Source organism: Natrix helvetica (assembly GCF_964273705.1).
Source record: "Natrix helvetica genome assembly, chromosome: 5".
Lineage (NCBI taxonomy): Eukaryota > Metazoa > Chordata > Lepidosauria > Squamata > Natricidae > Natrix > Natrix helvetica.
The window spans coordinates 134,991,361-135,018,618 of record NC_138551.1 but is presented as its reverse complement, the minus strand read 5'-3'; the positions used below and the strand labels follow the sequence as shown (position 1 = coordinate 135,018,618).

General features: G+C 47.8%; 1 protein-coding gene across 1 annotated transcript in view; it reads left to right on the top strand.

Moving 5' to 3' along the window:
* Positions 1-2,262: 2,262 nt before the first annotated feature.
* LOC309393761 (uncharacterized protein) overlaps positions 2,263-27,258 on the top strand; it is a gene marked incomplete at its 3' end in the record, with an annotated part of 320,893 nt that continues 295,897 nt past the window's right edge. The window contains exons 1-3 of the mRNA XM_081956258.1: positions 2,263-2,342; positions 5,924-6,007; positions 6,275-6,356. Of these exons, the coding sequence (XP_081812384.1) occupies positions 2,320-2,342; positions 5,924-6,007; positions 6,275-6,356 (189 nt within the window). The 5' untranslated portion in view covers positions 2,263-2,319. The remainder of the gene's footprint in view (positions 2,343-5,923; positions 6,008-6,274; positions 6,357-27,258) is intronic.

Genomic DNA, 27,258 nt, shown 5'->3' with positions numbered 1-27,258 from the left:
AATTGGGCATGACTCAACAGAGAAAATCTTTACCTTTACTTTTACATTCTGTGACAACATTAAACAGAACTTGATCATCTTCTACATGGCCTTCTTTCAATATTTTTCTACTGTATATTTAGAGCCAGTTTGGTGTAGCGGTTAAGGTATCAGGCTGGAAAAGGAGCCCATGAGTTCTAATCCCAATTTAGGTACAAAGCCAACTGGATGACCTTGGCCAGTCACTTTCTCCCAGCCTAGGAAGGAGATAAGAACAACCCACTTCTGAAAAACCTTACCAAGAAAACTGCAGGGACTTGACCAAGAATCAGACTCAATTGAAGGGAAGAAAAGAAAATGTAGAACACATAATTTAGTGTAGTATGTAAACAGCTGAATTAAACCCCATTGCAGATCTTCATATACATCTTTGCTTTGCAAATAAAAAAAACTTGAGGAGAATAGTCTAATAATAAAGCATACTGTTTTCCACAAATAATACCCGGGAGCCTCCCTTTGTTGTTTCTGTAAGCCTTGGTGCCGTTTCTCTGTTTTGTTTATTTGCAGCAGCAACATCTAAGGGAAAAGGGGCTGTTATATGTACTGCTAGGCAGAAGGTGATACTGCTGAATTTTTTTTTCATTATCATTATTAGTGTTATTGTTATCGTTAGCCCTTCTATGTGGAGGAGATCTAGCTTATTGGCAAATAAGTGTTCTGGATATGACAACCAATAGAGTGGTCCTTATCAGAAGATGGATCTAATCTTTGAAGCCAAGTGTTCAAAATGTGATAGGAAATGTATTTTCTAACTCTCAATTTGAAGGAAAATGTGGAATTAAACTGATGAGTCAGACATGGTTTAGATGCAGTTATTTCCATGGCTAACAAACTATGGTGTGTCTCCTTTAGAATAGAAAGAGAAAAGAAGAAATGGGTTGCAATTTTTCATAATAACTTTTCGTAATCTTCACCTAATACCAAAAATACAGTAATATAAAGGGTCCTCAGAAGATGACTCCGGCTGCATCTTTCTGTCCTGTCTCCACAGATTAAAATGCAACAAGAAATATTTAACTGCACATAGTTAAGATTAGGAAATATTACCAGAAATGAAAGAATTACAGCAGCAGTTTTTAAGGTTTCATCTGCAATAATTACAAAAATAGAATATGATCCAAGTACATACTAACTATATTATCAATCATTTACTCCATTTTGTTTAGAGTAAACAAAGCTATGCACTCCACTTATCTAAATAAACCTTAATGTATAGCTTTTTGGGTCTGAATGATTAGGTCCTATTTTCAGGTATCAGCCACAAGATTACAACTCAAGAGATAACCCTTTAAATGCTTAATAGCAAAGTTCAGTATATGAACTGATTTTTTTTACAGAAGATATGCTGTTATCTCTTAAACTGAGCTTATTTAAACAATTGCTTAAGCACTCAAAGTTAACTATCCACTCTGAATTAGATAACCCCTTAATTAAACATCCAGCATTGGCAAGTGCTTTTCAAATCATGCATTAATAGAAGACAGTATTCTGATTCCTTCCCCCGCCCCCCTCTGCCCAGGTAATCCCCATTACAAGTGTTCACACTGATACTGTTGTAGTAACTTTAAAGAAACTGAAATTCCAAATGCATCTACTATTATTGATTTGGGAATTGGAAACACTGAGGTGTATTTTCAATAATTAAACGTGAATTCAATTTTATAACTAAATAAATAAAATGTACCATCATTACATGTATGAACACTTACAGTAGATGTACATTATCTTATAAAGAAAGGAACACGGGAAATAAAAATTAAAATAATTGAACTATTATCAGGTGGGGAGTAATGCCTGACTACTTCTGGGAATTTCTCCTCTGCGTTAGAGGCACTAAAATAACCAAGATGATATAAAGTCTCCTGCTACAGCGGGGGGTTGGACTAGATGTCCTCTGAGGTCCCTTCCAGCCCTGGATTGCTGTTCTGTTTCAAAGCATCCTCTGAAGCAAACCTCTAGTGCCAGGTTTGTGGTTCTTCCTTCCTCTCCTTTTTCTCTCTCTCCCTCCCTCCTTCTATCCATCCATCCATATCACATTCACTTTCCCTTCCCTTTTTCTCCCTTCCCTTCCTCCCTTCCACTATTGATTAGCTTAGCTTGAGCAAGGATAGCTAGCCACACTTTCAATAAGCTCTCAACTCCATGCCAGAGGTCTGCAAACTTGGCAACTTTAAGACTTGTGGACTTCAACTCCCAGAATTCTCCAGCCAACAGAGCTTAATTCTGGGAGTTGAAGTCCACAAGTCTTAAAGTTGCCAAGTTTGCAGAACTCTCTGCTCCATGCACCTGGGGATCCCCAAACGGTGAGGATTTCTTTCTTTCTTTCTTGAAGCCCCCCCCCCCCCCCACACACACACACTTTTATTTCCAGGGGCCTGCAGGGAGGCTTGCTAGCCTCCCTCCACCCTATAATTTGGGCCTAGCACGCCTCCCTGAAGTTTGCTGGGAACCAAAATCGGCCCGGGATCCCCCACCCCCACACTCCATTTTGGGCCTAGTAGGCCTCCCTGAAGCCTGCTGGGAGCCAAAATGTCACACACACCCACACTCTATTATGGGCTTTGCAGGCCTCCCAGAAGCCTGCTGGGAACTAAAATGGGCCCAGCCCCCCCCCCCCGCTCTATTTTGGGCCTAGTAGGCCTCCCTGAACTCTGTTGGGAACCACAATGCTCCCCCCCATCCACCATGCTCTATTTTGGGCTTTGCAGGCCTCACTGAAGCCTGCTGGGAGTCAAAATGCCCCCCCTCTATTTTGGGCCTTGCAGGCCTCCCTGAAGCCTGCTGGGAGCCAAAATGGGCCCGGGGGCCCCATCCGCCACACTCTATTTTGGGCCTTGCAGGCCTCCCTGAAGCCTGCTGGGAGTCAAAATGCCCCCCCCCACCCTCTATTTTGGGCCTTGCAGGCCTCACTGAAGCCTGCTGGGAGCCAAAATCCCCCCCCACTCTATTTTGGGCCTTGCCGGCCTCCCTGAAGCCTGCTGGAAGCCAAAATGCCCCCCACCACTCTATTTTGGGCCTTGCAGGCCTCACTGAAGCCTGCTGGGAGCCAAAATGCCCCCTCCCACTCTATTTTGGGCCTTGCAGGCCTCCCTGAAGCCTGCTGGGAGCCAAAATGTCACACACACCCACACTCTATTATGGGCTTTGCAGGCCTCCCAGAAGCCTGCTGGGAACTAAAATGGGCCCAGCCCCCCCCCCCCGCTCTATTTTGGGCCTAGTAGGCCTCCCTGAACTCTGTTGGGAACCACAATGCTCCCCCCCATCCACCATGCTCTATTTTGGGCTTTGCAGGCCTCACTGAAGCCTGCTGGGAGTCAAAATGCCCCCCCTCTATTTTGGGCCTTGCAGGCCTCCCTGAAGCCTGCTGGGAGCCAAAATGGGCCCGGGGGCCCCATCCGCCACACTCTATTTTGGGCCTTGCAGGCCTCCCTGAAGCCTGCTGGGAGTCAAAATGCCCCCCCCACCCTCTATTTTGGGCCTTGCAGGCCTCACTGAAGCCTGCTGGGAGCCAAAATCCCCCCCCACTCTATTTTGGGCCTTGCCGGCCTCCCTGAAGCCTGCTGGAAGCCAAAATGCCCCCCACCACTCTATTTTGGGCCTTGCAGGCCTCACTGAAGCCTGCTGGGAGCCAAAATGCCCCCTCCCACTCTATTTTGGGCCTTGCAGGCCTCCCTGAAGCCTGCTGGGAGTCAAAATGCCCCCCCACCCTCTATTTTGGGCTTTGCAGGCCTCACTGAAGCCTGCTGGGAGCCAAAATCCCCCCCCCACTCTATTTTGGGCCTTGCAGGCCTCCCTGAAGCCTGCTGGAAGCCAAAATGCCCCGCCCTCTATTTTGGTCCTTGCAGGTCTCACTGAAGCCTGCTGGGAGCCAAAATTCCCCCCCCCACTCTATTTTGGGCCTTGGCGGCCTCCCTGAAGCCTGCTGGAAGCCAAAATGCCCCCCCCCCACTCTTTTTTGGGCCTTGCTGGCCTCACTGAAGCCTGCTGGGAGCCAAAATGCTCCCCCTCTATTTTGGGCCTTGCAGGCCTCACTGAAGCCTGCTGGGAGTAAAAATGCCCCCCCCCCACTCTATTTCGGGCCTTGCAGGCCTCACTGAAGCCTGCTGGGAGCCAAAATCCTCCCCCACTCTATTTTGGGCCTTGCCGGCCTCCCTGAAGCCTGCTGGAAGCCAAAATGCCCCCCACCCTCTATTTTGGGCCTTGCAGGTCTCACTGAAGCCTGCTGGGAGCCAAAATTCCCCCCCCCACTCTATTTTGGGCCTTGGCGGCCTCCCTGAAGCCTGCTGGAAGCCAAAATGCCCCCCCCCACTCTTTTTTGGGCCTTGCTGGCCTCACTGAAGCCTGCTGGGAGCCAAAATGCCCCCCCTCTATTTTGGGCCTTGCAGGCCTCACTGAAGCCTGCTGGGAGTAAAAATGCCCCCCCCCACTCTATTTCGGGCCTTGCAGGCCTCACTGAAGCCTGCTGGGAGCCAAAATCCTCCCCCACTCTATTTTGGGCCTTTCTGGCCTCCCTGAAGCCTGCTGGAAGCCAAAATGCCCCCCACCCTCTATTTTGGGCCTTGCAGGCCTCCCTGAAGCCTGCTGGGAGTCAAAATGCCCCCCCACCCTCTATTTTGGGCCTTGCAGGCCTCACTGAAGCCTGCTGGGAGCCAAAATCCCCCGCCCCACTCTATTTTGGGCCTTGCCGGCCTCCCTGAAGCCTGCTGGAAGCCAAAATGCCCCCCCCCCACTCTATTTTGGGCCTTGCAGGCCTCACTGAAGCCTGCTGGGAGCCAAAATCCCCCACACACTCTATTTTGGGCGTTGCCGGCCTCCCTGAAGCCTGCTGGAAGCCAAAATGCCCCCCCCCTCTATTTTGGGCGTTGCAGGACTCACTGAAGCCTGCTGGGAGCCAAAATCCCCCCCCCCATTCTATTTTGGGCCTTGCAGGACTCCCTGAAGCCTGCTGGGAGTAAAAATGCCCCCCCCCCCTCTGTTTTGGGCCTTGCGGGACTCACTGAAGCCTGCTGGGAGCCAAAATCTCCCCCCCACTCTTAATTGGGCCTTGCCGGCCTCACTGAAGCCTGCTGGGAGCCAAAATCTCCCCCCCCCACTCTTAATTGGGCCTTGCCGGCCTCCCTGAAGCCTGCTGGAAGCCAAAATGCCCCCCCCCACTCTATTTTGGGCCTTGCAGGCCTCCCAGAAGCCTGCTGGGAGCCAAAATGCCCCCCCCCCCCGTGCCCCCGCTCAATTTTGGGCCTAGCAGCCTCCCTAAAGCCAAACTGGGACTGGTAGGGATCCTGGAAGGGGTGGGTGAAAGGAAGGTTGGGAGCCTGTGAAAATTGGGCCAGTGCAGACATCCACAGAATCAGGCGTTATACAAATTCCAGGGAAAGGTTCCAATATTTGGACATAATCTAAGTGGGGAGGGAGGGTTGTTCTTGAGGACAGGCATCAAGGATCCAGGGAATTGGGCTTGTCCCAAGAGAGGTTCCCCTTCATGTAGGGACCTCTTCACAAAGAGCTTTACCTGCAATGCTCCAGGGCCAGAATTGTAGATGAGAGACCCAAAGTGTTTCCATGGCCTTTTCCTTGAAGTGCCCAGCCAAATCCAAAGGGCCTGGGATTGAAGAAGCTGGGTGTAGCCATAGTGGGAGAGGGCCAGAGGTGGCATTCAGCCGGTTCCGGCAGGTTCTGGAGAACCGGGAGCGGAAATTTTGAGAGTGGGGAGGGAATGGGGATTTTCCTTCCCCTGCCACCGCCACAGAACCGGTAGTGAATTATTTTGAATCCCACCACTGGAGAGGGTGGATTTAAAGGCCTAAAGAATGGAGCCTAAATTGCACGTGTGTGTTTTCACCCTGATGTTCCAATCAAAAGGATCTTTTTTCCTCCAATTCCACAGCACTTTGAAGAACACGGCTGGCCGTGCTTCTCCTATGCATGGAAGCAGCTTCTCTCCTGTGCAGCCCATCAAAGCACCATCAACGTATGTAGCCAACTGAGGATCAGCTTGTAAACTTTGGGTCCTCTACTGTGTTTGGGACCCCCTCCTCATTAAACCTCTCCCTTGGGAGGAAAGGACAGGGAGGCAGGGGTCCTTTTTCCTTGCATTTCCCCTGATGGTGGACTAGGGAATCCCTGAGCGGGATGTCTTGGTGCCGATTCCTGTATGGATGGGCCCAAGGGAAGACAGGGAATGGCTCTGCCAGACACTTTGGCCACAGGACGATGGGCTTCTTTCTGTCTCTTGCAGCTCACTGAAGCCCAGCAGGCGTTCCCGCACTTTCCGGTGGGAATTCAGCTGCCTGAAGATGAGGACCGATTCATCAATGAAGGTAACTTTCTTTTGAAACATTAAGGTCTCTCTCTCCCTCCCCCCCCTCTCTCTTTGTGTGTGTGTGTGTGTGTGTGTCAGTGTCATCACATGAAAGACAAGAAGCCCCACATTGTATCCCAAGTGGTCTTCGGGTACTCCTCAATTTTCAACCTGTCATTTAACAACTGTTCAAACTTAAGACACACTGGGAAAAAAATGGTACTTATGACCTGTCATCAAAGCTACAACTGCAGTCCTTTGAGCACATATTGGGCACTTGGCCACGTACGACCAGTTGTAGCATCTTGTGGTTGTGGGATCATGTTTTGCAATGTTCTTTGTTGCTCTCTTGGCAAAAAAAAAAAAGAGATCACAAAACTTATCTTTGCATAATCTGGAATTGGACATAACCACATTATTTGTTTTAGGAGCAGGGGATTCACTTAGCAACTATTATAAAAATTATCTTAAAATTCAACAAAAATCTGGATTCAATTATTATCGGAATTTGAGGATGTCCCTTTTGTGGTTTCCAAAAACATAGCCAAAGATTCAACTGTAAAGTCTCTGCGTCCTTCAGGGCTCCTCGTTTTTGTTGACAGGCATGGGCTTCCCTTCCATTTGCCACCTTCCTTCCTTCCTTTGACTCACCTATTTTCCCCATGCAGGTGACCTTACAGTAGAGGAGCTTTAACTTCCTGCTCCTGCCGCCGTTTAGCAAGGATGGATACACAAGGTTGGACTCTATGCTCCCAGACCTCACCTGCTGCTCCTGGGCCTCACCTGTTGCTTTCAGACTCACCTGATGCACCTGGGCCTCACCTGCTACTCCTGGACCGTACCCACTTGCTGCTTCCGGACCTCTCCTGCTGCGCCTGGGCCTCGCCTTCTACTCCCGGATATTTATATACATTGTTATCATTGTACGTTATTTGTTTGACTATCACTATTTATTCCTTCATTTTCAATGAGCTGTACTTAATATTGGGATCATTTATATTATAACAATTCATTACATCATCTTCAATCTATCCAATAATAATATATCTTTATATTATATTCAGTATCATTATATTATTCTTGTATTGATAACACTTTCTAATATCTTTAATTTCCATGTTTTTTTTTAATCTAACCATTGATAAAATAAATCTCATGTCTTATAAAATTGTTTATCTTCTTGTTCTCTAATTTCAAATATCAATTTACTTATTTCAGCACATTCCATTATTTTGTAAATAACTTCCTCCTGTGTTGGTATTTTCTCATTTTTGCAATTTTTAGCAAATACAATTCTAGCTGCCGTTAATACATTTACAATCAAGTATTTCAATTCTCTATTGTATGTTTCCGGTATAATTCTCAATAAAAAGATTTCTGGTTTAAAGTCTATATGTTTTTGTATCATTTTTTCCAACAAGGTGTGGATTTTAGTCCGATATCTTTTAGCTTCTATGCACGTCCACCACATATGGTAATATGAATCCAGTATCTGATGACATTTCCAACACTTTTCCCATTTATTCTTGAACATCCTTGCTATTCTCGTCGGGGATAGGTGCCACCTGTAAAACATCATGTACAAATTTTCTTTATATGCTGTTGACATTGTCATTTTATGATTTTGAGACCACAATTTCTGCCAATTCTCTAAGTCAATCCCATGTCCAAAAATTTTTCCCCAAGCAATCAGATTCTTTAAATTGTTGTTCTTCTAGCTTAACTTCTAATAAATATCCATATAGTTTTTAAATTACCTTTTCATCAGTACCCATCAAAATTTTATCTAACTCAGTCATTTTATCATGGAAACCTTTCATTTTAAGATCTTTATCATATCTAGAATGTATTTGCACATATGAAAATCAATTCATCTTTATACCCTGCTGTTCCAGTTCTTGCATAGATTTAAGTTCACTCTTTGCATTCAATATTTCACCATATCTGTTCGTTCCTTTTTGTATGTAATTGGATATGAAAACTTCAATAGTTGATAACCAGACTGGAATTTTTAAATAATGTTGCCTTTTAATCTTCTCCCAATTTAATAGCAGAGCCTCACATATATAATGTCTTCTAAAATACCCCTGCGTTTTACTTCCCTTGTACCATAGGAAAGCGTGCCATCCCAACAACAAATCATGTCCTTCTACAGTCAATAATCTAGAATTTCTTAATGTTATCCATTCCTTAACCCACATCAAACTTATTGCCTGATAATATAATTCCGTTAGGTAGTCCAAATCCTCCTCTTATTCTAGCATCTTGTAACAATTTTTATTCTCGCTTTCTTTCCCTGCCAAATATTCTTAAATGCTATTTTGTTTAAATCATCAAAATAATCTTTTCCTAGTCTAATTGGAATTGCCTGGAGCAAATATAAAATCCTGGGTAGTACGTTCATCTTGATTGTTGATATTCTCCCTGTTATTGATTGTTGTAAATTTCCCCATTTTGCCAAATCTGTCGCAATCTGTTGTTTAAGTTTATGGTAATTGTTCTCTTTAAGTCTTGCTGTCTTGCTGTCAAATATATCCCCAAATACTTGACCTCATTCATGACTTGCATCTTCAAAGCTTCCGCCAATTCTTCCTTTTGTCTTAATAACATGTTCTTTGTCAAAATCTTTGTTTTATCTTTATTTATTTTCAAACCTGCTACTTTTCCATATTTCTCTATTTTTTCTATCAATTTAGGTGCAGTTTCTAGTGGGTCCTCTAAGATGAAGACCAGGTCATCTGAAAATGCCTGCAATTTATATTCTTCCTTTTTAATTTTCATTCCTTTTATGTCTTTTTCTTCTCTGATGCTTCTATTTAGGGCTTCTAATGTTAAGATGAACAACAGAGGTGATAGTGGACAACCTTGTCTCGTCCCTTTCTTTATTTCAATAGAATCTGACAATTCTCCATTTATCATTATCTTTGCTGTTTCTTTATGGCATATAGTTTGTATGGCTTGGGTAAATTTCTTACCAAAGCCCATCTGTTCCAGCTGTAACAACATAAATCACCAGTTCACATTGTCAAAGGCTTTCTGTGCATCTAAAAACATAAAAAGCCATTTGTTTTTCAGGATGTGCCTCATAGTATTCCAGAGTGTCCAGAATTATTCTCATATTATCTTTAATTTGTCTCTTTGGTAAAAACCCATATTGATCAGGCTGAATAAAATTGTTTAAATATTTTTGAGTCGTTCTGCCAGTATTGAGGCAAATATCTTATAGTCTGAATTAGGTAGAGAAATAGGTCTATAGTTCTTCTCCAATTTTCTTATCTCTTTGCTCATATTTTTCTTCAATTTTTTGAAGTCCTTCCTCATATTTCATCATTTGGTGAATATTCTCAATTTTTTCATCTGTTTTCCCTGTTTTTTGTTCAATGCTCTCTGCTCTTTTTTCTATGTTTTCTATTCTTTTCTCAATATTTTCTGTTCTCACCTGTATTTTTTGTATTCCTTGCATAATCGTCTGGAGTGTCACTTCCTTATCCTTGTCCTTTTGCTGTTGCAACATCATTTGTATTGAACTTTGTCCTCCAGATGGTGAAGAAGAGGAAGTTGGTATTGCAGAACCGACGGTCGATATCTTTTTACTCATTTTCAAAGGGTTGATCTAGTTGAGAAATACGAAGTCTTCCAATTCTTCTGTACCTTGATCCACTTATATGGAAGGCAATTGTAATCCCAAGTAACCCTAGAACAAGAAAAAAGGAGGGAGAAAAAAGAAAAAAGAAAGAAAAAGAGGGAAAAAAGGAAAAAGTCTTCTTATTTGCCTTTAATTCAATTTAGCGGAGTGGAATAACAAAATCCAACAGAAAAAAATAAGAAAAAAAAATAAGTGTCTCTATATGCATCCCAAAAAATAGGAAGGAAAAGGCAAATAGGAGACACTTCCTCTTTAAAAAGAGAGGGGGGAAAAGAGTCAAACTTCTTTTGCAGCAAGCCTCAACCAGCTGGCAATAGCTAAATGAGAGGGAAAGTAAAAGAGTGGAAAAGGAAAAAAAAAAAAAGGGGGGGGGGGGGAAACACTGCCACTATGTAAAATCCAAGACTCTTTATGTTGATTCCAGATAAAATTAACAGTTCTTTTTTCAAGATCACAACAGACTTCTTTCTTCAGTTTCCAAACTTTCTTTCAAACCCAAGCCCCACGTGCTGATAGTATCCCAAAAGAGCACCTGAATAAACAAATCTCCATGCTCATTCCACTATCATTTCATAAACAGACTCAAAGTCTTTGAAGTGTAGTTCCAGGTCTTAATTTTCCTCTAAACACTCATACATGAAGAAGAAAACAATGTTTCCAGACCTCTAGGTGGCAGTGTTCTCTTTCACTTTCCCTTACTTCCCTTATTCTCAAAATAAAAGAATAAAAAAGAAAGTTCAAAAAGTTCAAAAAGGAAATATAGTTAGCAGAGGTGGGTTCCTGCCAATTCTAACCTCTTCTATAGAAGAGGTTCCACAAATCTACAATGCCGTTTAGAATCAGTTCCAGCTCCCACCCCCCGCCCATCCGCACATCATCAAGATGAAGAGTGAGGGAGGAATTCTGGGAGTTGAAGTCCACAAGTCTTAAAGCTGTCAAGTTTGAACACCCCTGGGTTTTTTTTCTAAAGGCTTAGGGGTGCAAGGGTCTTGTAACTTGACAGCTTTAAGACTTGCGTGCTTCAAATGCCAGAGTTTCTGAGCCAACCTAAGCAAGAACGTTGTTAAGTGAGTTTCACCACATTTTGCAAGTTGGCCACGCCCACCCAGTCACATGACTGCCAAGCCACTCCCACTCAGTCACATGGCCAACAAGCTACTCCCACAAAGCAGGCCACACCTACAGAAGAGGTTCTAAAAAAATTTTAGAACCAGTGGTTTATAGGCACACAAAAAGATACATTATCTACTATATATACCCGTGATGGCGAACCTGTGGCACGCGTGCCACAAGTGGCACATGGAGCCATTTGTCAGGGCACGCAAGGCGCTGCCCTGTCAGCTGGCCAGCGCACATGCGCGCGCTGGCCAGCTGAGTTCACCTTTTTAAAAGCTATTTTTCGCTTTCCCCAGGCTCCAGAGGCTTTATAGGAGCCTAGGGAGGGCGAAAAAAGCCTCCCCCCCGGAGGCTTCAGGGACCATCCGGAGGCTTCCCTGAAACCTTCGGAGTGCTTAAAACGACCCTCCGAGCAACCCGGAAGTCACTTCCGGTTTGCTCGGAGGGTGGTTTTAAGCGCTCCAAAGGCTTCAGAGAAGCCTCCGGACGGTCCCTGAAGCCTCCGGGGGGGGTCTTTTCGCCCTCCCCAGGCTCCTATAAAGCCTCTGGAGCCTGGGGAGGGTGAAAAAAGCATGTAAAAATGGGGGGGTTGTGCGCGCATGTGCACTGGGGGATCGCGCGTTGCATTATGGGTGCGGCACGCCCACACACGACCCCCCTGGGCTCCCCCCACTTGTGGCACACGAGCCAAAAAAGGTTCACCATCGCTGATATATACTGTATGTGTATGTGTACACACAAACACACACACACACACACACACAAATACCTCTTCTAAAACTATACACATTCAACCTCATTTACTGCTTTTAGAAAAACACACCCAAAGTCCACTTTCTGCAACACATTTAACTCTAACTTCTGCACATTAGAACATTACACAGGCCTTCAGATGTTCTTCCCTAGCCTGCACATGACTGTTGGAGCCAGGAGACGTCATGGATTAAAATGTTTCAAAACTCACTTAACAACCCTCTTCCTTCGCAACCAAAATGTTGGTCTCAATTGTCATAAGTCAAGGACTATCTCTGCCTTCCTCTGCATGGCAGCCTTGTCCGACTAAATTCCTTCCCTTTTCTGGCAATTTCCCCCTCTGTTAGAGGCACCAAAATAATCCAGAGGATATCAGGTCTCCTAACTGGAGCAGGGGGTTGGACTAGATGATCTCCGAGATCCCTTCCAATCCTAGATTGCTGTGCTGTTTCAAAGAATCTTCTGAAGCCTTCCTTCCTCATTTTTTTCTCCCCCTCCCTCCCTCTCTCCCTCCACCTATATCTCAATCACTTTCTCCTCCCTCCCTCTCTTTCATTCTTTCCCCCCATCCCTCCCTCTTTCTTTCTTTCTCCTCTCTTTCCCCTTTCTTTCTTCTTTTCTTTCTTGACTCTCTCTTATCTCTCTCTTCCTCTCCCTTCCTTTCCTCCTTCCAAAGCTGGGAGACCCACCTGAAACAAAAAACCCTTTGGATGAAACCAGCCATTGCACTCTCTCTCTCTCTCTCTCTCTCTCTCTCTCTCTCTCTCTCTCTCTCTCTCTCTCTCTCTCTCTCGTACACACACTATTTCATTCTCTCTCTCTCTCTCTCTCTCTCTCTCTCTCTCTCTCTCTCTCTCTCTCTCTCTCTCTCTCTCTCTCTCTCTCATTGAGAGAGGAATCAGAAGCTTTTCAACATTGTTGGCCACTTGGGAGGAGGCAGAAACAAGGAGGGAGCCTCTCCCCATTTCCTCTGGATCTCCCTTCCTCTTCCCCAATCGTTTCCTTTCCTCCCATCCATTCTCCCCCCCCCTCCTGAGAGTGAGGCAGTGCTGCTTTGCCTGGGAGTTTTCTGGGCTCTGCAAAGGTCAGAGAGGGGCTTGGGCTCCCCAGAACTTTTTGGGAGAAGCGTAGCTCTGAACCCAGCACTGCTTTCCCGATGGCCCCGTCGCCCTGGCTGACCATGTTGGGAGGCGTGTGCGTGGGTTGTCCGCTGAGGGGCGTTTAGCCAGAGGCGCCTCTGGCCATGGGGGAAATTGGAGTGGCTCGGCGGAGCCAGGAGGGATGATTGAAATATGTTCGCGCAGTGGGTCAAACTCCCCCCTAGTTGGACCTGGCCAAACTTTCCTCCCTCCCTCCGCAGTGAAGGGAAGGGACCGCAGCCTGATGGGAAGCCATAATTGCCATCAGAGCAGATGTTGGGGAGATGGGGCAAGGAGGAACGGGTCCCCTTGCCTCTCCCTCAGATCCCCAGGAAGGAAGGAAGGAAGGAAGGAAGGAAGGAAGGAAGGAAGGAAGGAAGGAAGGAAGGAAGGAAGGAAGGAAGGAAGGGGAAGGGAGGGGGAGAGGGATGGGGAGGGGGAGGGAAGGGAAAGGAATGGGAAAGGGAAAGGGAAAGAAAAAGAAAGAGGAAAACGGTGAAGAGTGGATGCAACACATTACTGTTCTGCTGCTGGAGCTGTCGGGAGCAGCCTGAGGTGGGCATTCAGGAGCAGGCCAAGACAAGCAGGAGATAATGGCAAAGTCAGGCAAACAGCTGGGCTGCATGGCCATATGTTGAGGCAAGGGAGCCAAAGAGCAGCTGCAGCTATCAACTATGATTCTTAAGGCACCAGCCAAGGCAGCCAAGGAAAGTAGTGGTGGGGTGGGGCGTGGCCTTGAACTGGGCCGGACCGGCTGAATCCCACCACTGGCTGTATCCTCCCTTCTCCAACCGAGAGATTGTTTCAATTGGAAAGGGGGCTCCCAGACTTCTCCTGATCTTCAGCTCTTCTCCTTGTTGTGTTTCCTCAAGGCTAAGAGCAGCTCCTTTCAACTCTTCCTTGGCTTCCTTGTCCTTCACTGAAGTTCACGTAGATTTTGTACAAATTCTCCTCCAAGCTTGGTGCCTGCAAGGGGACCTGGTCCTTGAGTTGGGGTCTCCCCAAACCAGAACGTTCACTTCCTGGGATTCTTATGGCTTCTTTCCATGGACATCAACCTGCTGACTCATACTCTGTTTCCAGCTAACTACAATTTTGAGATCATTTTCACACATACATATCAAGTTTGTTATCCCTCATCTTTCTTCCACCATTCATATTCGTATATGAGACTCTATATTTTTCTGCTGCTTTTTACTTATGCACCCTTCTCTGTGTGCTAATCAATAAAATTTTATCAAATTTTATTTTATTCATAAAGGTAAAATACAAGTTTTGGAAAACTTTTTAGATGAAGTTACAAATAAGGCTTCTAAGCTGAAAGACTTTATATTCTTTTAATCATATGAAATTAGCTTATTCTAAGATCGTATTAATGACTTTATTAATAACAACATAGAAAAATTGATGACCAAAGGCAAATTTGTATCCATCACCTTTAGGTTTCATAGGAAAGATTAAAAGGGGTTAACATTTAGCCTAACAACTTTCTTCTTGATCAACGCATGCTTTCTGGGAATCTACCTGTTGTTTTCAAAGAATTTATAGATCATCTTTTTTCTCTCTGTCATTTTATTTGCCATTTGATCTAGAATGTTCCCTATAATTGACCAATTGTGTCAATTATATTTTCTCTATATTTTGTCAGTATGTGATTGACAAATTTTTCTCAAACTTTTTCATTCACTTATGAAGATAATGGCAATATTTGTATCCTATTTAACCATATTTGGAGTTTAGACAATTGTAGAAGAAAGATTCAATGTGGGATAAGAAACAAAGTTTTTTGTTTTTCAAATTCCTGGATGTTCCCATTTTAGTTTCATTCCTTTCTGGAGAAGAACGAGTTTCTCAATATTTCCCATATTGAACTGTACTTGGACCACAATGGAGAGATGAAAGCAGATCTGTTCATTTGGGACTTCTTGGTTCTCCCCAAGGAGGACAAGAAAGAGTTTCTGGTGCATTTTGAGAGACAGAGACTTTCTATCAACCAAGAAACTCTTTCACAGCTAAAGTTTATATACAGAATAAATACCAGACTAGGAGTTATTATGTAGCCTTTAGGTAAGAATGTTTAGACTGATAGATGATCAGAGTAAATAATACATGGGATGCTTGGAATTGTTAGAGTGGTGTATAGTCAGGGGGGGGGGGTTGAGTGGGAGGTGGGGGTGGGTTAGGGTGGAGGGTGGGGTAATATATAAGCATAATTAAACTAGAAGATGGGATTAATGAAATATTGTTATTTTAAGAGAAATTTATATTATGATTTATATATGTTTAACTAACTTAGAAGATGGGATTAATGGGCTATTGTTACTTTAAGAGAAACTTATATTATGATTGTTGGGAGGTGAGGGGAGGGGGTACAATATGTGAATGAGTAATCTACTTTAAGACGGGGGGAGGGGAGGGGGTAAAATATTTGGTATAATATTTGAATGAGAAATTTTTGGGGGGGTTGGGGGGAGGGGAGGGGCATAGTATCTGTATGTGATTTACATTGTATGGTGGGGGGTTTAAAAGGGGGAAAATTTGTTTGTATAAAACTTTTTCAATTAAAAAAGAGATCATCTTGCAATGCAACGAAGGGGCTGTTGTCATGTTCTACGTCACCCTCAGCTACATGGGCTTCCTGGCTGCCATCTGCTTCACGGTGGCTTTCCTGGCCAGGAATCTGCCTGGGGCCTTCAACGAAGCCAAGCTGATCACCTTCAGCATGCTGGTCTTCTGCAGTGTCTGGGTGACTTTTGTGCCCACCTACCTGAGCACCAAAGGGAAATACATGGTGGCTGTTCAGGTCTTCTCCATCCTGGCCTCCAGTGCTGGTCTGCTGGTCTGCATCTTCATCCCCAAGTGCTACATTATCCTTCTGAGGCCAGACCTGAACACAAAGGAGCAGCTTACAGCCAGGAAAAATATTAAAACACGAGACATAATCCATTAGAATATTTAAAGAATTTTAAAAGTTCCTTTTATATGAAGAAAGCACTTAAATAATATGTGTCAGAGTTTGTTGCAGCAATCAAACCCAGAAAGAACACACAGGAAACTGATTCAGCGGGATTCATTAACTTCTCTTTATATATAAGACTATATACAATACCATACAGCAGAATTCAGCATACAGTGTCAGGGACACAGAAGCAATATTCATAGTAGGAAGTCATTGCAGCATAGACAGATAGAGAGGCTAATATATTGTACAGAGACTCTCATTAGAGGCCAAACCAACTCATATATAGTTCAGGAAGTCTCAGCCATGCCCAGACTCCAAGCTGTCTCTTATGGCCCCACACAAACAAATGCTAAGTTTCAGCTATCCAAAGATTCCCCATTGGCTGATCTATTCCAGTCAAAAAGAATAATATTTGTATTTGTTTTCGACTTGACAGTGTATCTCCCTATTCATCCCAATAAATCCAGCTAAAGAGAACTCTGTGAAAGTCATTCAGAGCCATTTAATATTCAGCAATTCCCAAGATCCAGGCAGTTTATGGAAAATAATCGGACCCATTTATTCTTACTGACAGTGGCTGAAAGTATAGATTTGTGTGTGTGTGTGTGTGAGAGAGAGAGAGAGAGAGAGAGAAGGAAAAGAGGTAAGATGGAAGCTGCAGGATCCATGCTCCAAGAGTTATAGGATAATCTTCATCAGAACTCACCACACCAAGGGGTAGGGGCGTCCCTGAAGGCTCCCTCGCTTAGAGACCCCGTCAGCAGCCCTTTCCCGCAGCTGCCCCTCCCTTGGGAAAGAAGGTCTTCTACCAGATCCTTCATCCCCCCTCCGTCCCCTTATTGGGAGTTAAGGACCCCTCAAGCAGTCTATTCTTTTCCCCCAATCCCCTTCTCCCCAGCCCTCAAGGCTGCAACCTCGGCGAAGGGCGAAGAGCCCAGCGCTGGTGGATCTGCCGCCCCGGAGAACCCCTTCTCTGCCGCCATCCTCCTCGCCTGCCCGGCTGGCCGCCTCTGGTGGGGTGGGGGTGGGGGCATCGGTTGAAGCTGCCGCTTAGAAGCCCCGCTTCGGCTCAAGCCTCACGGAGCCCTCCCGGGGAGGCTCTCCCGCTCTCGGATCTGGGCCGCCCCATTCCCCGCCCTACTCCCCTGGGCATCCTCTTCGGCGGGGCTCCCGCAGCATCTGAGCTCCAACGGGGCAGGAGGGAAGAGGCACAGAGCTGCCCGCTGAGCCCTCCGTCCCTACAGCTGGGCTGGGAGGAAGGTGATGCAGGCGCTCGCTGCTTCCTCGCCCGCTGCGCTCCCCCCTGCCGGCTTCCCGGAGAGGCTCTCGGCCAGCCCCGAGGGGAGGGGGATTCTGCGGGCCAAAGCAGTGGGAGGGGGAGGGGGGCTCAGGCCGAGAGGACGGGGCCCAGAAAGTGAAAGTGATAAAATAAAATAAAAATACTAAGCAGAAAAAAAGAAGAGGGGAAGGGGAGGAAACCCCTCCCTTTCTTAAGTGGCTTCCAAAGGTCCACGGAGCAGTGGGGGGGGGGGGCTAGTTGGGTCTTTTGCCAGGTGTGGGGTTCCCTCTGGAGCGCAACTCAAGCCTAAATGGCCCAGAAAGGCGGTGACGTCACCTGTCAACCGAGCAGCTGCGCCTGGTCTTCCCCTGAGGGGATCGGGCCCTTTTTGCGGGGGCTGCGAAAACTCCCCTCCCTGGGCTGAGCTCCATTGCCCAGCCTGCTTCTTGGCGGCTCCCTTCGGAGGAAGATTCGGTCTCTGCGCTGGGTGTGAAGGCCGCTCAGGTCACAATCAGAGGCGACTCGGGGGCGGGGTTCCTAACCGGGCAGAGCCAGACCTTCCGGGAAGCCTCGACCCCCTGCCTGGCGCTTCTGTGGGGAGGGGCTGCTTACTCTTCCCGGGCTGAGTCTGCCTGCGGGGGGCCTAGTGGTCAAAGAATAGCAATAGCTCTTAGACTTATATGCAGCTTCACAGCCCTCTCTAAGCGGTTTACAGAGTCAGCCTCTTGCCCACAGCAATCTGGGTCCTCATTTTACCCACTTCGGAAGGATGGAAGGCTGAGTCAACCTTCAGCCTGGTGCGATTTGAACTGCCAAATTGCAGTCAGTCAGCAAAAGGCGCTTGCAATACTTCACTCTGTATTGTCCCTTTACCACTGCACCACCATGGCTGAGCAGCCTAAAAACAGAGATATTCCTGGTTTGAATCCCACCTTCTGCGTGAAAGTCAGCTGGGGGCCTCTGGGCCAATCGCTGGTCCCAGAAGTTAACGGTCAGCCTTTGCACAGCTGTGATGAAGACACAACCCTCCACACTAAGATGGATTCAGAAGAGCAATGAGTGGATCCCGCTGTCTTTGCTTCTCTGGATCTGGATCTCCCCAAACCCGGACTGAAGTTTCCCTCTGGGAGAGGAAGGAGGAGGACGGAAGGCGCCACCGAGAAGGGGCTTCCTTTGCCAAAATGCAGGTGATGAGCCACACCAGCCACGGACCAGCAACACGCACGCACGCACACACACACACACACACACACACCACCGACCTCCTCGTCCTTGCCCTGCACTGCCCAACCCCCGCTGCTCTTGGGAGAGGAATCGCAGCCCCCGTTTCCGTGGCCCCTTCGATCTCCCACCCATGGAGGACCCGCCACGCTGTGCAGTCAATCAACTCCCCCCCCCCCAATTTTCTCAACCTCAATATTTGGCGTCTAGGAAAACGTGCAACGCTGCTCCCTCTGGGGCTTACAAGGTGCCTGGAGGCTGCAAAGGTCCGGATGGGGAGGAACCACCCCAACCCCAACAAAAGACGCGTGTCGTCGGCCCGCCTGAATCTGGAGAGGCGTTGCCTTCTACCTCTTCCTCCAGGGAGATGAACCTTTACCTTCCCCAGACGTTGCTGTCCACAGTCGGTCTGAAGCCCAGGCGACTCTGTCGGCCACTTCCATTTTGGCAATGGGCAGCCCTGCCTCGGTGGCCCCTTCTGCACAGGGGTGTGTATGCGCACAAGGGTGGAGGGGAAGGGGCCTCCAAAGACCCAGAAGGAAACCTTCAAGCAGGATTTGGGAAGATGAATAATAACAGAGTTGGAAGGGACCTTGGAGGTCATCTAATCCAACCCCCCAAGCAAGGTACCCTACACGTTTCTGACAAATGGCAGTCCAGTCTCTTCTTGACAGCTTCCAGAGATAAAGCTCCCACAACTTCTGTTCCATTGTTTGATTATTCTCATTGTCAGAAACTTTCTCCTCATTTCCAGATTGAATCTCTCCTCTTTCAGTTTCCATCCATTATTCCTTGTTTGGGCTTCAGGTGCTTTGGAAAATAGCTTGACCCCCTCCTCTCTGTGGCAGCCTCAAATATTGGAAGACTGCTCTCGTGTCTCCCCTGGTCCTTCTCTTCGCTAGACTAGCCATGCCCAGTTCCTGGGTTGGTTCTTCCTATGTTTTAATCAGGTTGAATCGATCAATTTCCATCCGTTATTCCTTGCCTGGAATACGAGGAGGATCCAGAGAAGAGAAGAAAAAAGAAGAGAAGAGAAAAAAAGAAAAGAGAAAAAAAGAAAAGAAAAGAAAGGGGGATTCGAATACTTCTCTTACTCGTCCCCTCGCTTCTTATTTGTTGATCTGCGCCCTGTTTACGAAGATGTTGTTTAATCACATAATCACTTTTTTAAAAAAGCAGGGATTATTGGAAGATGAGAAAATCGGCAGGGGTGAGTGGGAACTGATTTGTGGCGGAAGGCGGCTCATCTCCGCGAGTGAGAGGTTGAAGGGGCGACCGCAGGGGAAGGTTGCGTCCTCCGGATCCTCTCCAAAGAGGGGCAATGGCTTCACGGTCGGGGTGTGTGTGGCTGGCGTGCCTTGTTCCAGCTACCCCTGTGTGCGGGACAGGCAAGGGGAGTATACGTATATTTGTGTAAGCGGGGGAGCTGGGAGATTGAGCTGCCGAAGGAGCCTTTTGTGTCCGGGGACAGGAAGGCTAGGTGGGGGGAGGGGAGGAGGCGGCAATAGGAAGCAGCGACTGCAGAGTTCAAGGGGCCAAAGAACCACGGAGATTCTCCCGGAGCGGCTGCAGTGTCTCCGGGGCTCAGCAGGGATGCGGAGGGTCTCACTCTGGAAGCCAACCAGCAGGTGTTCCCCTCCCTCTTTCACCCAGAGAAAAGCGGGGCTTTCTGCATTTGCCCCCCTTCTCAAAATCCCAGCCCCTCCTTTCCCTTCGCTGTGCCCGACAGTCCCGAAACTCTAACCGCTCCCAGGCCTCTTGCCCCCCCCCCCCCCCGCCAGTCTAGCCTCATCTCTGCCTCGCTCTTCCCACAGGGCGCGCTCTTCCTCCGTTCAAAGGGTTCAGCCCCACCGAGGCTCCCTCTGCCGCCCCCGCAGCCTCTGCTGCCCTCGCCAAAGGACTCCGCAGCCCCGGAGAGGCTCCGGTTCCAGCTCCAAGCCGTTTGTGCTCAGAGTCAAGGAGGAGAAGGGCCGCTCAGGGAATTGGCCGACCAGCCCTTCCTGATGGTCAAAGAGCTCCGTGGTCAGAGGACGCCGCCTTTCTTCTCCATTTGGCCGTCCCTCTGAATCCCTTTTCCTCCAACGGCGGCTGCGTCCTCGCTCTTCCCGGGGCTGATTGAGGCTCCCGGGGATTTTGTTGAGCTAGCCTCGCTGGGTGGGTTTTGCTCTGCTGCGTAAGGGCTGCGTAATAAGAGACGTCACAAAGAGACTCCAGGTACTTGGGGGCAGCTGATGGGGAGGAAAAGAGCATGGGAGGGAAAGATGGGGGGGGGGGGGGGAGAAATCAATACGTGCCCAGAAGCTTCTCATTGATTTGAGCTCTGAAATTTTGAGTCGGTCAGGCGGAGGCTTCTCCAGTTAAGGCGCTTAAACCCAGCCAGGTAATCTAACTCAGCAACCAAGGCAAAATCCTGGGAGCTTTCATCCTCCCCGGCCAGATCCATCATCCCCGGCTAGATGGAGCTCCACGGCAGAGTGGAGGAGAGGGGGATCCCGAGGGAGAGCCAGGCTGAAAAGAGGGACGGGAGGAAGGAAGAGCATCCTGTGACGGGGGAGCTGAAAGGCCACCACCAAGGGCAGCTCTGCGCCTTCCCAGCTTCCTTCTCGCCCTTCAGCTCCGCTGGCTGAGTCCGCAAACGGCGGGATTGGAGTACAAAGAGCGAGCGGGGAACTGGAGCCTCTCCGGCGCTGCGGAGTCCTTTGGCTGCGGGGGCGGCAGAGGGAGTCTAAGTGGGACCAATGGGAAGGAAGAGCGCCCCCTGTGGGAAGGGCGAGGCAGCGAGGCTAGACTAGCAGGGGGTGGATGAGCTCTCCTAATAGGGGGGAGTTTGGGAACTGCGGGGCAGAACGAAGGGAAAGGAGGAGGCGGGATTTTGAGAAGGGTTGGTGGGGAAGCGAAGGGGAGGCTTTTCTTTGGGGGAAACAGGCTTCCCTGCCGGCTGGCTTTTCCGCAGCGCTCGCCCTGGTCGCCCATCCAGAGGAGACCCTCCACATCCCTGCTTAGCCCAGGGGATGCTCCAGGCAGCTGCGCCTCCCTGCAGCCCGGCTGGCAGGAAGCCCCTCCAGGCGCTCTGGCTCCTCTCTCGCCCGCTGCGCTCCCACCGACCCCAGAAGGGCATCCGCAAGCCAAGGCGGAGGGCAGGGGGCTCAGGCAGACCTCCTGCCGTGGTGGCCTTGCCCGACCTGGGCGCGAAGGAGCGGGGGCGGCGAGGGGTGCCTGGGGAGGGTGAGGGGATCAAAGCCAGCTGCCCAAATGCAGGCAGCTGCTTCAGCAGACCCTCGAAGGAAATGCCCAGCATCGCTGCCTGATACCTTTGACAGAACTTTGCAGCGGTTCCCGGCATTTCTGGGACAATGCCAGCTCTTCACGTGTTTGAGGTGGGTTGATTTCCAGACAGACTGTGAAAAGGAGGGATTCATCATCCGTCTTTTGACCAGGCCAGCAGCTCATTGGGCGACTCCACCGCTCATGCAGGCCATCCCACCCCTGGATGGCTAGGTTCTGCACCCAGGTGCAGGCGATGTTTGGAGACCCAGTGAAAGTCCAAATGGATTTTGGGTTCAAGAATTGCTGTTGTGGATGTCAATGGGGGGAAATAAGAAGGGGGGAAGCAGGAATCCCTGGCTGAGACGCGTGAAGAGAGCAAAGAAAGGGGAGGGTCCCGTCTAGGGCTGCCATGAACCCCCCTTGAGCTGTAGCCCCCCTCAATACTGAACGGATCCCCCTTTCCAATTTCTCCCCTTCTCTCTCTGCCACGAATCCTCCTCCTTCAGGTGAAGCCACAAAGGATTCTGCCCGGAGACCGATGACGCTCAAGCAGGGAGAATTCCCATTGGTACTGCCGCTGGTTCTGGCCCCTCTCACCTCCAAAGTCCAAGATCAAATCTTCCTTCCCCCAATTCAGAACTGCCGATTCACACGTTTCAGTTCAGAGATGAAGGTTTCTGTCATAGGAAGAGGCGCTGTGCTGGATGAGAAGAGGTGAGGCGCACCCCATAGCCGGGGAAGACTTGGGGGTCACAGAAACCCCCAAATCCGAAAGCAAGCTACAGAAAGCCCTCAGGTAAACCAGGAAGAGGCTCAGGGATCTAATCCTGCTGGATCCTCTCCCCAGCTTCCACCCACCCACCCCTTCCCAGGGGAATCCTCTGCTGGGCTCTCTCTGGACAGGCACCGCTTCGCTTCACGGAAGAAAAACGTGATTTCCTTCCTTCAAACACGAGTCTCTCCTGCTCAGAATGTCTGGACGAATCAGCCCCTTCCGATTTTCGGCCCCTCAACCCTGATTGTGCCTGGAGACTGATGACGCTACAGAAGGGAGAATTCGTATTGGTCCGCTGGGGCTTCACCGGATCCTGGGAAAACACGATTCGCTGGTTGTAGCCTGCATTTTTCTGCACATCCCGCGTTTCTCAGGCATTGCATCGTCTGAAGGCCCCTTCTGGGCCCCGGAGCGTGTGCGTGTATCTCCCTGGCCTGATGCTTCCAGCCCCAGAGGAGGAATCTAGAAGGGGTGTGGAGCGTTTGTCTCAGATTTTGGAGGTGGGAGGGCCGGGCCAGAACTAGAGGCAGCACCAATGAGAATTCTCCCTTCTTCAGCGTCATCGGTCTCCGGGCAGAGTCCTTTGGGGCTTCAGCTGAAGGAGGAAAGCCAGTTCTGCGGAGAGAGAGAGGCGGGAAAAGTGGGAGGGGGGATCTTGGCCTGAAGAACCTACTGGGGCTTCTTCTCTGCTTGGAACGCTCTCCTGCACTGGGTGAAGTCGAGGGAGACTCTGCCTGGAGACCGATGACGCTGAAGAAGGGAGAGTTCCCATTGGTCCTCCTCCTTTCTGGACCCTCCGAATCCCGAAGTTCGAGGAAGCCCCATTCTGGGCTCTGCAGAGTTTCTGCGATTCCTTCGCTTTGCGTAGAGAGAGAGCCACCGGGCAACTGGACTGGCTGAGCCAAAGAGGTCCATGGGATCTTGAGACAGGTCGTTTTCTCATGGGGGGAACACACCATCCTCAGGAGGGGGTTGGGGGGGCAGGCCGAGACAATTCAGCCAGTTGGCCGAACAGCTCATACAATTAACAATCCATTTTAGGGAACCTGTGGGAATTGTCTGAATTCCACCCCTACCTGGTTCCATGTTGGGCCAAGTGATACGTCCCTCTCCTTGCTTGTTGGCAGACCAGAGGCATCTGGGGGATCAGCGTGGATTTTAGACTGACCTCAGTCTGATCCATCAAACCTTTTCTACCTGCTTAAAATGGAATTTGCAAAGTGACCCGAGTGGCAATCAGAAGCCATTCTGAAACCTCAGGCTGACTCCTCATCCACCCACAATCTCTGTGGTTGGAAGGCAGAAGACTTTCCATGGGTGCCTCTTGCTAGAAACCTGGATGTGCCCCCCCATCCCCGTTACTCCCCCTCCCCTTCTTGACCTGGATGAATAGGCGGCATTGAATGCAGGAAAAGGCTTTATGGACAAATTATAGAGTGGGAAATTAAAGGGCCGGAATAGTGTTAGTTGTTGCTATTTTCATTCTCTGGATGAGGAAGGAAAAAATAGAGTGGGGATTTCTAAAAGGTAGATACTTAAATAATAACAAACTCCAAGTGAAACCTAAGACAGCTGTTCCGGTGGATGCTTTCTGTGAAAGGGGTTTTATCAGGAAATCAAGAAAGGAGGACATAATAGTGATGGAGAGCAGGTCAATCCCTGCATTCCAGGTCATTCTGCCATTCCAAGGCTTTTCATGGAGATGATCCAACAACACGGTTAGAGCAGGGCTCCTACAGCTCTCCTCTTACCTTAGGATCTCACTCTCTCTCTCTCACATACACAAACTTTTAGTTTCTGTCAGTAGGAACAAGTGCCTCAATTATTTTTCATAAGGTGTCTGGTTCATTGGTAGTTGCTGAATATTACATTCCTCTGAATGACTTTCCCAGAGTTCTCTTTAGCAAGATTTATTGAGTTGAATAGGGAGATACAAGAAGTACAGCCATTCAATCATTTCCCATTCTGAAACAAGTAGATTTGTTTTTCTTTGGCTCCTGCCTACTATCTAAGTGGAAAGAATATCTCCTTTCAAATAAAAGAAACATTAACAATTCTTCCAATATCATAATGGTGTTATATCTCATGTTTTTACAGTTATTTACCTTCAAATAAAAACCAAAGGGGCGACTTGGAGCCAATCACCAGGGGACTCAAGTTCTAATCCTCCCTTAGGCATGAAAACTTCCTGGGGGACTTTGGGCCAATCACCAGCAGACTCCTGAGTTCCATTCACACCTTAGTTCTTATTGAATGGGGCTGTGAAAGTTGGAAATATTTTCTCAGATTAATTTGGGATACCAGAATTGGGGATTCTTAGAGTGTGAGATGTCCGAGTGTCCAATATTGTGGTGTGTGATGGAAGAAAGTGAAATTGTGCAAGAATGTCTGTTCCATGTTGAACAAAGCCATACGTCTCTGCCTTCTTCTGCTTGTGGGAGAACCAGAGGCCTCTGTGTGGTCCCTGTGAATCTTAGACTGACCTTCTGGTCAATCAGATCTTTTCTTACCTCCTTAAAATGAAATTGCAAAGGGATCCTATTCCCAATTAGGAGCCATTCATAGACTTAAACATTGATTACCAACTGATCAGCAATCTGTGTGATGGGGAGCAGAAGAGCTTCCATGGGTGCCTCATCCTAGAAACCTCAAAGTCCCCCACCCCCTAATTCAGCCCCTTCTTGGACCTGGATGGATATTATGCAGCATTGAAGGTTTGTGACCTGGTCAATGATGGGGCTGCCTTTAGACAGGATCCCTCCAACCTCTTCCTGGGGAGAGTCTCAAGGTCCCCTTTCTCTGGGCATCTTCTCCAGCCCTTCACAGACAAGACAAGCTTGGAAGAGGACCAGAGAAAATGCTTTAGGTAGAAATTGTAGAGAGGGGTATTAAAGGGTGTGAAAACCGCTATTTTAATTCACTGGTTGATCAAAGCAAAAAAATACAGTGGAAATTTTACACTTTTTTTCATTTACTTTGTTTTTTATTATTTTGCTGTGAAGTTCCTACCAAAATAAAAACAATCCCAAACTGAAATCCCAGACAGCTGTTCTGCTGAACACTTTCTGCAAAGGAGGTTTTATCAGGAAATCAAGAAAGAATTATATATTCGATTTCCCTCCCCAGCTGACAGCCAGTCAAACATGGCATCTCACATCATTCTGGCATTCTCAGGGAGAGGATCAGGCAACCATGCTGGTTCTTGGTTCCCACAGCTTCCTCCTGAACTCTTTTCCTGCTCTCTCTGTCTCTCTGTCTCTCTCTCTCTGTCTCTCTCTCTGTCTCTCTCTCTGTCTCTCTGTCTCTGTCTCTGTCTCTGTCTCTCTCTCTCTCTCTCTCTCTCTCACACACACACACACACACACACACACACACACACTTTTTTAGCTGTAGGAACAAGTGGCTGAAATATTTTTAAAGGTGTCAAATTCAGTAGCTGTTCCTGAACAGCAAATTCCTCTGAATGGCTTTCAGCAAGGTTTATTAAATTAAAAGGGAAGGGAGCTAGAACAATTCAATAATTTCCTATTTTGAAACATATAAATATTTTCTTTGACACCTGCATACTATCTAAATGGAAAGAATATCTCCTTTCAAATAAAATAAACTTTAACAATTCTTCCAATATCATAATGGTATTATATCTCATGTTTTTACATTTGTTCTGGCTGTGAGATGCTCCTTTGTGTTCAGGTCTGGCCTCAGAAGGATAATGTAGCACTTGGGGATGAAGATGCAGCCCAGCAGACCAGCACTGGAGGCCAGGATGGAGAAGGCCTGAACAGCCACCATGTATTTCCCTTTGGTGCTCAGGTAGGTGGGCACAAAAGTCACCCAGACACTGCAGAAGACCAGCATGCTGAAGGTGATCAGCTTGGCTTCGTTGAAGGCCCCAGGCAGATTCCTGGCCAGGAAAGCCACCGTGAAGCAAATGGCAGCCAGGAAGCCCATGTAGCTGAGGGTGACGTAGAACATGACAACAGCCCCTTCGTTGCATTGCAGGATGATCTCTCCAGGCTGGGAGTGGAGGTCAGAGTCAGGGAAGGGAGGAGAAACTCCCAGCCAGAGGGAGCAGATGAAAATTTGGACAGCAGAAGAAGAAAGGATGATGGAGTTGGCCAAGCTCTTCCCCAACCATCTCTTTGCTCGGTTTCCTGGTTTTGTGGCCAGGAAAGCCAGCACCACCATGATGGTTTTGGCCAAGAGAGAAGAAATGGCAACTGAGAAGATGATGCTGAAGACCGTTTGTCGGAGAAGGCAGGTGGCTTTCCTTGGTTGACCAATGAAGAGAGAAGACGACAAGAAGCAAAGCAGGAGGGAGACCAGGAGGATGTAGGAGAGGTCCCGATTGTTGGCTTTGACAATGGGAGTTTCTCCATATTTAATGAAGATAATTAAAACAAGGCCTGTAGTTAGGAACAATAGTAAGGCAAAAGAGACCAGGATGATGCCCAGATGTTCTTCAAAAGACAGGAAGGTAACAACTTTGGGGATACATTGGACTCTGGCCTCATTTGGATATTTGTCATCTGGACACTTGGTGCATTTTTCTGCATCTGAGAAGCCAAAAATCAATTTTCTTTAATATTTCGTTCCTTTTATTTTTCATTTAAAAAAGCATAAGAAGGATGTACTTTTTTAAAAAGTAGCTAGGTATATGAAGTTGAGGAAAGTCCTAAGGCCGTGATGGCGAACCTATGGCACCCGTGCCACAGGTGGCACGTGGAGCCATATTGAGTGGCACACCAGACTTCAGCTCTGAC